The sequence below is a fragment of the Pristiophorus japonicus genome, chromosome 7, assembly GCF_044704955.1.
Source record: "Pristiophorus japonicus isolate sPriJap1 chromosome 7, sPriJap1.hap1, whole genome shotgun sequence".
Lineage (NCBI taxonomy): Eukaryota > Metazoa > Chordata > Chondrichthyes > Pristiophoridae > Pristiophorus > Pristiophorus japonicus.
In genome coordinates this window covers 9,426,252-9,441,329 of record NC_091983.1, presented here as the reverse complement: position 1 = coordinate 9,441,329, position 15,078 = coordinate 9,426,252, and the positions used below count along the sequence as shown (strand labels likewise).

Sequence of the window (15,078 nt, the reverse complement as noted above, 5' to 3'; positions counted from 1 at the left end):
AAGTAAACACTAACGGGATGTGGATTTTCTCTAAATTCCGCTTTACGTTCTCACCAGTTTATATAGAGACAAGTGACAATGTTTGAAGCATGTGGTGTGCTCAGTGTTTGTGCAATAACTCAGTCACCCGGTGTGAGCAGTAAAACACATTGCTGCTAATATGAACCTTGAACCCAGGTCAGTGGACAGCCGCTGGGCTCAGCTGGTTATAGCGCGGTGTTCGATCCACGTGCAGTGGATCGGAAGTTTATTGTGTGATACTTCGGGTTTTGGTTAACTTTTAAAATCCAAACATTACAAACACACGCAAAATCACGGGGATTTTGTTTAATACCATCCATTGGATATTTGCCCCTGGGGCGGAGAAACACATCTTTCTTTCCATTAATGGTCATCAGCAGTAACAGGCGTAGCGTGTCTGACAGCCCGAGAGGTGGAAAAAGCATCAGTTTAGCACAAATGTATCAAATCAAATCCTCACCCGGCATCGAGACAGACAAAACACAGATGAAAAGGCAAAGGGAAATAGTGAAAATAGCTAAATGAAGAGGATAGAAATATTTCCCATCTTTGATTTCTCTCTGTTCTATCCTAACCGGGCAGTGCCGGGTAAAAATGTCAGTGTGAAGAAAAGCGATAATCGGATCTACAGAAGGAGAAATAAAATAACCAAAAGCTATCGAAACCCGCGATTGGATCAAATTTTCAGTCTGCACTCTCCCAACTGAGCTCCTTCGGCTCCACAGCAAATCGAGTTTTGTCTCCCCCTGTTGGAGAAAATATAACCGCGGGAGGAATCGGCCCTGACCGATCATTGCTCACCGGGGGTGGGGGCGACCCAGAGCTCGATGGTCCGTGGCATCAGTGAGCCAAAGGCCGTCAATCGCTCAACCGGGTCACCGTACAGGGCAAGCGGTGGAGGGAGGGTGGGAGTGAGTGGCTCAGCGAGGGGGCCACTGTCCTTACAGCGTAAAGGATGGAGCCACGATCTTGCTGGGAACACGCAGGGTCACTATAAGCTAAGGCCTCCCCTCCCCTCTCTGAAGCTCCCTCTGAATGACCATCCTCGCCCAGAGCTGAGGCATTTCCCAAACTCGAACCAGTACCCCCTCCACCCTCTGTCCCATATCTCAGGCTCCCCACTTCAACTGGACTCCTTCCCTTGAGTTACGACTCCTCCCCATACCCTGATAACAACAGTCAGCTACATATTTCCATCATCTCTCTCGTTCACTGCATAGCTCCTGTGCTGTCAGACTGTTTGGTCAACATTTGGGCTCTGGTGAGCTCCCATTTCCTGCAGTTGAATATTGGATTGGCCGAAGCCATCTTCTTCGGCCTCAACCACAAACTCTGTACCTTTGATAATGATTCTGTCCCCCTCACCTATCATTGCTTCAGGCAAACCTGATTGTTCGCAACCTGTCATATCCTATTGCATCCTGAGCTGTGCTAACGAACCAATGTAATCGCCATCATAAAATACACAAAATTCCGCTGCCGTCACCTCGCCTATTTTCACCCCACACCAGTCTATCGTCTGCTGAAACTCTAATCCAGGCCTTTGTTACCTCCAGACTCGACTATAGCAATGATCCTCTATCTGGCGTCCCAGCTCCATGTTCTTTAACCTTTACTCTGTTGTACATATCAAATCACACCCAGCTGCACTCCCTCATCACTCCTGTCCTTGCTGATATATATTCGCTCCCGGTCCCCAACCTCTCAAAGTTAAACTGTTCAGCCTCATTTCAATTTATTGATGGCCTCAGCTCCTATCTCTCTAAGATCCTACAGCCCGATCCTACCCCACAACCTCGCCTCCGCTCCGATATTTTCCTGGTGTCAGCTGTGGGGCATTTGTCGTACTCTCGCCTCTGGGTTATGAGGTCGTGGGTTCATAACCCAGTCCAAAGACAAGATCACACAATCTCTGCTGCCACTCCAGTGCATTACTGAAAGGGTGCTACAGTATCGGAGTTGCTGTTTTTCAGATGATACACAAATCGAGTTCCGTCTGCCCCCTCGACATATTATAAAATATTTCATGGCACTTTTTTCTTAGAAGAACACGGGAGTCCCCGGGTGACCTGGGCCCATATTTATCCCACAATTAACACCATTAACACAGATTACCTGGTCATGATCTCATTGCTGTTTGTCTGTCCTTCCTGTGCGCATATTGACTGCCCAATCCAACAAGTACTTAGTTCGCATTAAAGCCAGTTCAACGTCCAGAGATCCTAAAAGAGGCCAAATCAATGCAACTTCTTTCCTCCTTTCCATTCCGCCGACTCTGGCCTCTGTGCTTCCCTCAGCGCCACCATCGGAGGCGGTGCTTTCAGCTTCCTAGACCCAGATCGTTCTCTAAATTCACCGACCTCTCCAGCTACATTTTTTTTTTACTAAGACTCTCATTAAAATGTACCCTTTCAGCCAACTTTAGATTACCGGTTCTAATATCTCTTTCATTGACCCAGTGTCTATTCCAGTCTGATTGTCCAAATGTGATGCATCTTGCCGTACTATTTCTACTTTAGCGGCGCTATATGAATGAATGTTGTTGCCAAAAGCCAGATACTATTGTTAGTTGTGGAGGCACCACTCAGCCTTATGAGACAACGCGGGTGAATTTGTGCCCGAGGTGCCCCCGTTCGTCTGCCGTAACTATAGTGGCTTCAGAACCCTCAGGAAATGGTGCAAGTGTTTTCCGCAGTTACAGAGGACGATGGGGTGAAAAAGCCTCGCGAATTTTACACAGTTACTTCGAATGTCCAGCATAGAAACAGGCCGTTCGGCTCGTCTGCTTCATGACTTGGCTATGCTCCACATGAGCCACCTCCCACCCACCTTCAGAGAGTAGCAGTGAGATAGTCCGCTAGAGTATAGAGAGAGTAAAGAGAGAGACGCAGAAAGGCGTCCGAACGGGAGATGGGGAGATCATGAACAAGTGGGTCTTGAGTTTGTACTCTCTTGCTCTATTAATAAAACTAACGATTCCATATGGTTTTTGAACAGCCTTCTCAACTTGGCCAGCCATCTTCAAAGATTAATGTATATACACACCCAGGTCACTCGGTTCATGCACCCCTTTAAAATAATACCATATAATTTATATTGCCTCTTCACGTTCTTCCTTCAAAAATGCATCACTTCACAGTCCTATGTGCTTAATTTGATCTGTCACGTGTCTGCCCATTTCACCAGTCTACCGATATCTTCCTATTGTCGATCACGAGCACCTCCATTTTTCCTATATTTCCTAGTTTCATGTCACCTGCAAATTCTTGTGTGTATATATACATAATAAAAACACTAAATGCTGGCAATCTCAGCGGGCCAGGCAGCATCTGTGGAGAGAAAAACAGCATTAATGTTCAGGTCGATGACCCTTCGTCAGAACTGGCGAATGTTCAAAAAGAACAGATTCTTAAGGAGCAATGAAAGGGGGAGGGGAAGAAAGAACAAAAGGTAAGGTATGTGATAGGGTGAAAGGCAGGAGAGATTGGAGACCAAAGGGCTGATGGGCCGAATTGAAATGGTAATGGCAGGAGTTAGACAAATGTTTTTCTCGATAGGGTGTGAATGGCGGAATAATGACCAGCTGACTTTGGAGACAGTTTTTTGCTTTTGTCTTGGATAGATATGCCCAGTATACACAGGTTCAGTTCAGTAATATATATTAAAAGGAGTAGTGGACTTAATACCGATCCTTGGGGAACACCACTGCATATACCCTCCAGTATGAAAAACAACCGTTCACCACGACTCTCTGTTTTCTGTCCCTTGGACAATTTCATACCCATGCTGCCAGTGTTTTTTTTATCGCATGGACTTTAATTTTGCCAACAAGTCTATTATGTGGTGCATTGCCTTATGCCTTTTGCAAGTTCATATGCACAGTATCAACCACACTGCCTTCAACTCTGCCGCTTACTACATCAAAGAACTCAAGCAAGTTAATCAAACATGATTTGCCTTTAACAAATCCGCGCTCACTTTCACTTATTAACCATAATTGTCCAAGTGCCAATTAATCTTGTCATGGATTATTGTCTCTAAATCTTTCACCACCAATGACGTTAGGCTGACTGGTCTGTAATTGTTGGAGTTATCCCTCTTCCCTTTTTTGAAAAGAGGTGCGGCATTTTCAGTCATATTGCATCAATTCCATATCTCATCATCATCATCATAGGCAGTCCCTCAGAATTGAGGAAGACTTGCTTGCACTCCTGAAGTGAGTTCTTTGGTGGCTGAATAGTCCAATACGAGAGCCGCAGACTCTGTCACAGGTGGGACAGACATTCGTCGAGCGAAGGGGTGGGTGGGACTGGTTTGCCGCAAGCTCGTTCCGCTGCCTGTGCTTGAATTCTTCACGCTCTCGACATTGACATTCGAAGAGCTCAATGCCCTCCGGGATGCACTGACTCCACCTAGGGCGGTCTTCGGCCAGGTTCTCCCAGATGTCAGTGGTGATGTCGGCCTTTATCAGGGAGGCTTTGAGGGTGTTCTTGTAATGTTTCCACTGCCCACCTTTGGCTCATTTGCCGTGAAGGAGCTCCACATAGAGCACTTGCTTAGGGAGTCTCATGTCTGGCATGTGAACTATGTGGCCTGCCCAGCGAAGCTGATCAAATGTGGTCAGTGCTTCAATGCTGGGAATGTTAGCCTGGACGAGGACACTGATGTTGGTGCGTCTGTCGTCCCAGGGAATTTGAAGGATCTTGCTGAGACATCGTTGGTGATATATCTCCAGTGACTTGAGGTGTCTTCTGTACATCGTCCATGCCTCTGATCCATACAGGATGGCGCGTATTACTACAGCCCTGTAGACCATGAACTTGGTGGTATATTTGAGGGCCTGGTCTTTGAACACTTTTTTCCTCAGGCAGCCGAAGGCTGCATTGGTGCACTGGAGGCAATGATGAATTTCCACATCAATGTCTGCTTTTGTTGATAATAGGCTCCCGAAATCTGGGAAATGTTACACGTTGTCCAGGATCCCACGGTGGTTCTTGATGACTGGGGGGCAGTGCTGTGCGGCGAGGACACGCTGCTGGAGCACCTTTGTCTTACGCATGTTAAGCGTAAGGACCATGCTTTCATATGCCTTAGTGAATACATTGACTTTATCCTGGAGTTCAGCCTCAGAATGTGTGCAGACGCAGGCATCATCCACATACTGTAGCTCAACGACAGAGGTTGGGGTGATCTTGGACCTGGCCTGGGGGCGGTGTAGAGTGGTTCTGTAGTTTAGTTCCACTCCAGTGGGGAGCTTATTGACTGTGAGGTGGAGCATGGCAGCGAGGAAGATTGAGAAGAGGGTTGGAGTGATCACCCCGGTCCGGATCTGTTTGTAAGGATCACAGCCTGCATGTCGTCGTCGAGCAGGCAAAGGATGTTGACAAACATTTGGGGGCATTTGAAGCGAGGGAGGACGCTCCATAGACCCTCATGGTTGCCAGTGTTAAAGGCCTTTGTAAGAACAAAAAAGGCTATGTATAAGCGCTGGTGCTGCTCCCTGTATTTTTCATGAAGTTGTCGTGCTGCAAAGATCATGTCCATTGTGCCCCATAGGAGACGAGATCCATTCTGAGATTCCGGGCGGATCTCCTTGGCCAATGGGAGAAGATGGTTGAGGAGAACTCTAGGGAGGATTGAAAGACTGTGTCCAGAGATGCCACAATTTCCACCACTACTTCCTTCAGCAACTTTTGATCCATCCCATCCAGACTTGATGACTTTTCTACTTTGAGCACTGCCAATCATTTATATCTTCCTCTTTATTTATTTTCATCCTATTCAATTTATCTACATTCTCATTTACTGGACATTGGCAGCATTCTGTTCTCTAGTGAAGACAGATGCAAAATATTCATTTAGTAGTTCAGCCAGGACCCTTGCCTCCATGGAAGATGTACTTTTTGGACATTAATCCTTTTCTTTTGACAGGTCTTTTATTATTTATATGTTTATAAAAGACTTCTGGGTTCATTTTTATGTCAATAGTAATCTATTCGCATACTCTCTTTGTCCCTCTAATTCCCTTATTTAGATCTCTTCTGTACATTCACTATTGAGCTTGGTTTGGATGTCCTACATTCCCACCTTGTCGGAATATGCTGAGGCTGCACCAAACGATTTCTTTTTAAAGGCTACTACTGTTCAATTACTGTGTTTCCTACAAATTATTGATTCCAATTCACCTGGGCCAAATTCTTTTTTCAATCAGTCAAATTAGCCCTCCTCCAGTTAAATATTTTTGCGTTGCATTTATCCTTGTCCTTTCACGTAATTTTTCTAAACCTCTTGTAGGTTTTAAGTAATTTAGCTGAAAGTTGAGATATTAGGATCACTGTTGCCTAAATTTCCTGCTCTGAAAGACTCCCTCAAACCTGGCAGCCAGATGGACTCTCATGGACAGGTCGCTCTCCCTGAGCTCCGTGACACTCTTCATTCTTGCAGATGCGAATGCGAAAAGTTTCTCAGTGGTTTATCGAGCTGGTAAAGAGAAACAAAGTGAGGGGGAAAGATATCATGTTCACAAACCAATACGGTAACAATCATATGGTTTTGAAACTGAAAATAGTTTTTGGAACCAACTCTAACCATCCAATTCCTGAAAAAGTTGATGAACTACAGTCAGCAAATTATGTTAAAACCTCAACGGTGCGATTGGGAGGTGGCAATGGCCTCAGGACGTGAGAAATTGTTGAAGCTTCTCATGAAAGGCCAGTTTGTGCTGACAGTTCAAATGATCGAGAAGGACCAGTATGGATTTTCCTGTCGCTTCATGTGTCTACTCTTCATGAAGGACCTTGCCGGATTTCCGTAAGTCAGACATCTACCTGAGAATAAAGAATCGATTCCCTTCCGTCCATTGCTGAAAGGTGGACCATCTAGTGATTGTGATTGTGTTAAGTTCCTCCCCCACCTATAGCCTCTTGACTATCCACTGTTGGGATATTCTTAGCGTGCCAAATCTGGTAGTGAAATAGGTTTGGAGAAACATGTCTGTTGCTGTGACGAACACTGGAGTTTCTGTGCAATGCGACTGCGGTATTTCCGCCCAAGAGATATTTGCAACGACCCAGATACATTGTGCGACACATGCAATTGTGAATTAGTGCAGTAGCTGTAATTCGTCACCTATAGTATCAGGTAATTAGTATAAGGGTTCCTCATCGTTCAAACATTGTTCCCTACCTCCAACAGCATCCTCCGTTTTCTCATCTGGAACTTGGTGTTCCTCTCTATGATCCTTGGACAGGTTATCACCGACCATCTCTGTAGTGACCATTCGCACAACACCCATTCAGTTCCCTCTGGTCTGGGCCATGCCAGCAGCACAGCATCCCGGACTCTGAGTGCAACGTTACCCCTAATATCCTCTGTAAAAGTGATCGCGGTTCACGATTCTTCAGGAATTACTTGACCTCTCTACCAGGATGGTCACTCCATCATTCTCCAATACCCCTCCTCCATGAACCATTGCAACCAGCATATCGTCAACGAGAGATTATTTCCTCAGCCTGCAGGGACACCACCGCCAAGACCCACTCCCTCCTTATCCCCATTGACATTTTGTCCCTGGCCAACATCACCCAGTGAGATTGCATCAATTCCAACATGTAGGCTAATGACACCCAGATCAACCAGCAGAGGTTAATAGATAATCATGGGACTAAGTACATTCGGAGTCATTTTAATCGTTTTGCATTGATGAAAAGAACACTAGGCAGGGTGTTTATTGGGAAGTTAATCGAATATTGGCAGTTTCATATTATTGTACAAAGTTAAAAATGCTCTCACTGACTTCAGTAGAAAACAAAATCTGGCAGAGTGTAAAGTTTTCACCCTTTTTGCTATTGCCGAACTTGCACCATCGTCCAAGATGAACTTCCCCTGCAAGGTATTAGATTTTCAACATGAAGCCACTCAGTTAAATGACATTATGGATCCACTGCACTGAAGTGTAGAGTTCCACTAGTACTGCAGTAACACGGCGAACTCCAGTGTTAGTTTAGGATACCAAGGTTAACTCTACTCTAAGTTTCGGGCACCATTAGTATCAGAGTAACACGCACAACTCAAGTGTAAGTGTAAGGTTAGCACTATTACAGGAGGAACACAGCCCACTATGGTGTAAGTGTAGAGTAAAACTAATGCCAGAAATTTAGAATAACCTCCAGTGTAAGTGTAGGTTAACACTAGTACCACTGAGTTAAGGTCATCTGTAGTGTATGTGCTGGGGTTTTATTCACACAGGAGACGTGCAGCCACCTCTAGTGTAAGTGTAAGGGTACCAGAAGTACCGGTGGAATATGCTCAACTCTAGTGCAAGTGTAGAAGCCCCACTAGTACCAGGGAAGCACGGTCACCTCCAGTATAAATGTAGGAGAACAGCTAGTACCAGGGGAGCACGGTCACCTCAAGAGCAAGTGTAGGAGTACCACTACCACCGCTGGAATGTGCCCATCTGTAATACTGAAAGTCTGGCATCATGAACAATTCTGCCGGATTATGTGCAGCACATGTTCTGGAGAAGTTGTGTACCAGGACGATGACTGCAAGTGTAGCTGCCTCCCACACTGCTGTTGGATTAAAGGCAGCACCAGTACTGGCAGATTGCACTGTCCATTTGTAAAGAATTTATTCTATGTGTTTTCTGAAACTGCCCAATAATAATTTAAACTATTTCTCTTTGGAAACATCAAAAAGATCAATCTAATTGGGTCTATTTGTTAAATGACTATAGCTAATGCTACTAATGATGTAACCAGGTCGGGTCTCTGGATGATTGAAGTGAGCATAAATATAGGGCTTCCTTTCCCATATCTCAGCCGCCTCACTAATACACAATTCACCCATTCTCACAGAAAATGGGGCAACTAACTATTCTGCTGATAAAAGAGATTTACTACACGGTTCTCGCAGCAGTCGGTATTCCCGGTGAGCTATTGTACCCTACTCGTTGTTACTCGGTATTAAGGATCTCCCCTTTTTCCTGCCTGTTGGATAAGGTAACGTGTTTCCCGAAAGTTAGCATCACACAGTCGGCAATTGCTGGAACCAAAGCGTGAACCGCGTGTCCACACTTTCCACCTTCCCTCAATCCGATAACCTTACCGGTGTTGCAATGCGCGAGCACAAGAATTTTAGTGGGTTTCCAACCGCCTTTCACTCCGTGCAGAGTGAGCGCTGCAGCAATTTATTGAAATGTGTGGGTGGCTTTCTCAGGTAATGGCTCCATTACTAATCATGTCTTTACACTGCTCCGTGATGATCATCACACTGAGCGGAGTAAAATGCTCGCGACAGGTAGCTGCACATGTATTGATATTAGATAGTGTCACTTTATTCTCTTCTCTTTCTTACAGCGAACATACTGACGATTGTGATTCTCTCCCGAGGAAACTACGGTCTTTCCAAATGTATCTGTGTCTACATGGTGGCCATGGCAACAGCAGATCTACTGGTCCTGATCATCAATGTAATGGTGTATTATATTTTCAGCTATCATTTCCCACTGTCATTCCTGTCCCACACTCCCGTGTGTACGGTCATTCTGTACATGACTACTGTCACCCTCGATGTGTCTGTCTGGTTCACCGTCTCCTTCACATTTGACCGTTTTGTAATGATCTGCTCCCTGAGGTTTACCACAAAGTACTGCACCGAGAGAACCGCGACCGCGGTTATAACAACAGTCTCTGTCCTCATCTTTATAAAGAACATCCCTGTATTTATTGCATATGAATCTGAACAAATCATTAACGAATTGCGGTGGGGCTGCCGGTCAAGTGTGGCTTTTTTCCCCTCCCCTCTGGGTGTAGCGTGCTCCTGGTTTCACAGCATCTGGCGCGTTTGGCTCCCTTTCACTGTAATTATCCTGTTTAATTCTTTGAGGGTCAGACGTGTTTTCGTGGCCAGTCGAGCCCGCAGCGGACTCCGGGGTCACAGCACTGAGAATCAGTGTGACCCAGAGATGGAGAACCGAAGGAAATCCATCATTTTACTCTTCACTATATCGGGCAGTTTTATAGTGTTGTGGCTGACAGCGAATGTGAGTTTTGTAGCTAGCAGACTGACAAACACCACTTACTACCGGGGGGACCGCACTGACCCTGGATATATCGCCACTGAAACCGGGGCTATGCTGAAGCATTTGAGTTCCTGTTCAAACACGTTTATTTATGCAGCTACTCAAAGGAGATTCAGAGAAGAGCTGAAGACGGTGCTGAAATCTCCCTGGACACAGATTGAAAGATTGGTTAAAAAATGGTACAAAACGCATCTCGAGCGGCCTTTGAGTCATTAGAATTGAATTTCAGCTCTTATTTTACTTTAGACTTTGGTTCTCTCAGTATGTGCAGATAAAGATGGTTCTTGTAAAAATAAATCACAGGTATGCGATTATATTGGGTTTTTTTAGGACATTCCCTCCTCAATATGAAATGTGTCGGTGATGAAGTGACCTTTAATAGTACAATACAATATTTGACCAATGTGTTTATTATGTGAAAGTGCGAGGTCTGAACTTCAATTCCATCTTAAGTTGACAGAAAAAATCACAAGCTTCAAGCAAAGATACGGTTGAATAGATCCCCTGCTAACATTACCTTTTCTCGGAGGTTTGATGAAAATGTTGCTTGCACTGATGTCAATTGCAAAGGCCGCTTCATCCTTTCATCATTTTTTCGAAGTTAACGGTCAAATTTACCGTCACTTTACTTGTTATTTTCCTGCATCTCGATTAATGAGAAATAGTTGAAGACTGCCCAGTAACATTGAAATTAATTTTTCATTTGTTACTACTAAACTACAAAACTCAATATAGTCAAATGTAGGCCGGGAGAGCTGAGAGCGGCGGCGGGGGAAAGAGAGGGGGGGTGGGGGAGAGAGAGACCGGGGGAGAGAGACTGGTGGAGGGAGAGAGAGACCGGGAGATGGAAAGAGAGACTGCGGGAGAGAGAGAGAGACTGGGGAGAGGGGGGTGGGGGAGAGAGAGAGAGACTGAGGGAGAGAGAGACTGGGGGAGAGGGAGAGAGAGACACTGGGGGAGAGAGCGAGGCTAGGGGGAGAGAGAGGCTGGGGGAAGAGAGACTAGGAGAGAGAGAGACAGGGGAGAGAGATTGACTGTGGGAGAGAGATACTGGTGGGGGAGGGATCGGAGGGGAGAGAGGGAGCTCAGGAAAGACGGATCACGTTCTTCCAACCCCTTACAAGGGACATCGTTGGAGTGGATGATATCCAGAAGTCACGACACTCACTATTCATTTCAAACCCAATAAACCTGTTAACAGTCCGTACACAATGCCTGCCCCATCTATCGTAGGGGGGGGGGGAGGATGTACTTGGACTGGGGTATGGCACTTCGGCTGGGGGAGGTATGCACTTGCGCTGGGGTATGGAACTTCAGCTGGGGGAGGGATGTATTTGTACTGGGGTAAGGCACTTCGGCTGAGGGAGGCATGTATTTGTGTTGGGGTATGGGACTTTGCCTGGGGGAGGCATGCACTTTTACTGGGGTAAGGCACTTCGGCTGGGGGAGGCATGCACTTAGCCTGGGGTAAGGCACTTTGACTGGCCCTTGCTGTCATCTGGGGAGGTCTGCCCTTTGTCTCTTCAAGAAGTCAAAGTGGATCGAGTTACAATTTGCAAAGTCAGTGAGACCTTGGGATGGGCGGTTCCAGTTACACATTCCTGTGAAACTTCAAGGTTTGGCTTATCCTCCAATGGGACCAAGCATAGACAAAGGGTGGCGCATGGTGGCCATTTTTGCAATACAAATAAGTGCATCCTATATAAAAAGCCCAACAAGGGAGGATTTTCTTTTGGATTAGTGATGGGGGAATGAACCAAAGCACATAAGAGAAGTAAGTAGGGGAACATCTAGGCAATAGTGACAATAATATAATACGTTTTAAGATATATCGGAGAAGAGATGATTTTGCGGGGCTGAGAATAGAACTTGGGAAGATAAAATGCTCAACATTATTGGCAAACAATGATGTTGAACAATAATGGGAAACATTTAAAATGGTATTCAACAGAGCGCTTGAAAAATATATTGCGTTAAAAGGAAAAAACAAACTAAACACTAATGTGACTCCGTGGATAAATAGACATAAGGTAACAATTGAGGGTAAGGAAAGAGGCGCGCATTAAGTACATAGACAGCAGATGAGTGTATGATAAGAGATAATATGAAGGGATTCGGAGAGAAGTCAAAAAACAATTAGGAAGGCAAAGAGGAACTATGATATTAAATTATCAAGAAACATAAATCAAAATAGTAAAATATTTTACAGCCAATCAATAAAAAAGGAAGGTTGGGATGGGAATAGGGCCATTAAGGGATAGACAGGATAACATCGCATGTAACGATAAGGAGATGGCAGAAATATTAAATCATTATTTCGCTTGGGTATTTATCAGGGAGATAGAACAGGTGGACATGACATTGGATGACGAGATGAGTAATGAGATAAGTGTATTTAAAATAAAAAAGGGGATATATTAAATAAACAGTCAAACTCAAAGAGGATAAAACCCCTGGTCTGGATGGATTGCATCCAGACATTTTAAAAGAATGTAGGGAAGGGATAGCAGAGGCCTTACTACACTTATGTAATAATTCGTTAGAAAAAGTTGAAGTGCCAGAGGACTGCCAGATAGCTAAAATAACACCTATATTTTAGAAGGGGGATATAACATGTCCAGAGAATCATAGCACAGTCAGCTTAACATTGGAAAAATAATGGAATCCTTAGCAAAGGAGAGAATAGAAGAACATCTAGAAATGAAAAGTATAATAATGAATAGTCAGCATGGATTTCAATAGGGAAATTCTTGCTTGACCAACCTTATTAAATATTTTGAAGAGGTAACAGAGGGAGTAGTCAATGGTAATTCAGTAGATGTAATTTATCTAGATTTTCAAAAGCTAGATAAGGTACCCCATAATAGACTAATGAATAAGGTCAGAGAATGTGGAGTCGGGGCAAGTAGCAGTAGACAAGTAGCTGGCATCAAGACAAATAGCAGAGAGTAGGGGTAAAAGGTAGCTATTCACAGTGGTAGAAGGTAGGTAGTGGTGTTCCACAAGGATCAATGCTAGGACAACTGCGTTCACAATTTATATTAATGATTTAGACATCGGAATCAAAAGTTGTGGATGATGCCAAATTAGGGCGGATAGTCTATACTGAGGAGGACAGCAACAAATTACAGGAGGACATTAATAAACTTGCAGAATGGGCAAATCATTGACAAATGAAGTTCAACACAGATAAATGTGAGGTAGTAAATTTTGCTAGGAAGAATAGGGAGGTCACTTATTATTTGGAAGGTGTAAGTCTAGGGAGGTAGGGGAACAAAGGGATTTCAGAGTACAAATACACCAATCCTAAAAGTTGCACCATAGGTTAGCAAGGCCATAAAAAAGCAAACCAAGCACTAGGCATAGAATTGAAAAGTAAGGAAGTTAAGCTAAACCACACCTAGAGCACTGCATGCAGTTCTGGTCACCATATTATAAAAAGGCTGTAGAGGCACTGGTGAGGGTGCAGAGAAGATTTACAAGGATGATGCGAGGGTATATGTATCAGGGAAGGATGAACAGGCTGGCTTCAGCATGCAGCAGATGACGATGAGCTGGAAGTTCACAGAAGAGTTTCTCACCATTGCAGAATTCAGCCTTGAATGGGATCTCCAAAGTGTTTGGAGGGACAATTTCAAATATGATGTAAAATATTTTCCTGGTGTCATCTCTCCTGCTATCCAAACTTTGGTACATAACAACGGTGGAGGATATTCCTGGATGGGCAGAAAAGTCCATCCGAGAGACATTGTGAGGTTTGCATGGGAAGGGAATCCAGCCTTGGTTGCTTATAATACCATCATTGTGTTTTTTGATGAGGTAACAGAGATGGAGGATAAGTGCAGTGCAGTTGATGATGTGTATATAGTTTCCAAAAGGCGTTTGATCAAGCACCACACACCAGACTTATTAGAAAAAGTAATGCCCATGGGATAAAGGGGCAGTCACAGCATAGATACAAAATTGTCTAAGGGCTAGAAAACAGAGTTGAGGTAAATACCTATTTTGTGAACTGGAGAGATGTATACAGTGACGTTCACAAAGGTTCAGTACTAGGACCACTGCTGATATTCAGTCGTGACTTAGACATGAAGGTATAGGGCACAATTTTGCAATTTGCAGATGACGCTAAACTTGGAAGTGTAGAAAAAGTGAGGAAGATAGTAATAGATTTCAAGACATCATCGATAGGCTGGTGGAATGGTCGGGCACATGGCAGACGAATGTCAATGGAAAAGTGTGAGGTGATACAGTATGGTAGGAAAAGTGAGGAGAGACAATGCATACTAAATGCTACAATTTTAAAGGGGGTGCAAGAACAGGGAGACCTGTGGGTGTGAGCACAAATCTGTAAAGTTGGCAGGACAGGTTAACAAACAATATGAAATCTTTGGCTTTATAAATAGAGGTATAGAGATCAAAAGCAAACAAATTATGCAAATCTATATTAAACACTAGTTCGGCCCGAGCTCGAGTATTGTGTCCAATTCTATGTGACATACTTAAGAAAGACATTACGGTTTAGAAGAGGGTACAGAGAGATTTACTAGAATTCTTCCAGGCAGAAAGGATTACAGTTACATGGATAGACTGGAGAAGATGCGGTTGTTCCCCCTAGATTAGAGTAGGCTAAGAGGAGATTTGATAGCTGCGTTTAAAATCATGAAGAATTTTGATAGAGTAAATTCCAATGGCTGAAGGGGCCATAAGCAATAGATACAGATTTAAGGTGATTAGCAAAAGAACCAGAGGCGACATGAAGATATTTTTTCACACAATGGGTGGTTCGGATTTGGAATGCATTGACCAATAGGGTGGGTGGATACAAATTAAATGATGTGAGCCACAGCTCAGTTGGGAGCACCGTCACCTCTCAGTCAGAAGGTTGTGGGATCAAGTTCCACTCCAGCGACTTGAGCACAAAAATCTAGGCTGACACACCCCTGCAGTACTGAGGGAGTCCTGCACTGTCA

At 44.4% G+C, this 15,078-nt stretch overlaps 1 protein-coding gene across 1 annotated transcript; it reads left to right on the top strand.

Moving 5' to 3' along the window:
- Nucleotides 1-6,688: 6,688 nt before the first annotated feature.
- Nucleotides 6,689-10,321, top strand: LOC139267002 (probable G-protein coupled receptor 139). Its single transcript, XM_070884635.1, has 3 exons — nt 6,689-6,831; nt 8,532-8,575; nt 9,381-10,321. Exons 1-3 carry the CDS (start codon nt 6,689-6,691, stop codon nt 10,319-10,321), a joined length of 1,128 nt encoding a protein of 375 aa, XP_070740736.1.
- The last annotated feature ends 4,757 nt before the right edge of the window (nt 10,322-15,078 follow it).

Excerpts from the sequence above, each read along its gene's own strand:
- LOC139267002 (XM_070884635.1), top strand. The coding sequence starts at position 6,689 with ATGGCCTCAGGACGTGAGAAATTGTTGAAGCTTCTCATGAAAGGCCAG. Across the intron at positions 6,832-8,531 it reads AAGGACCTTGCCGGATTTCC|CACATGTTCTGGAGAAGTTG; the intron begins GTAAGTCAGACA and ends GATTATGTGCAG. Across the intron at positions 8,576-9,380 it reads CCAGGACGATGACTGCAAGT|CGAACATACTGACGATTGTG; the intron begins GTAGCTGCCTCC and ends TCTTTCTTACAG.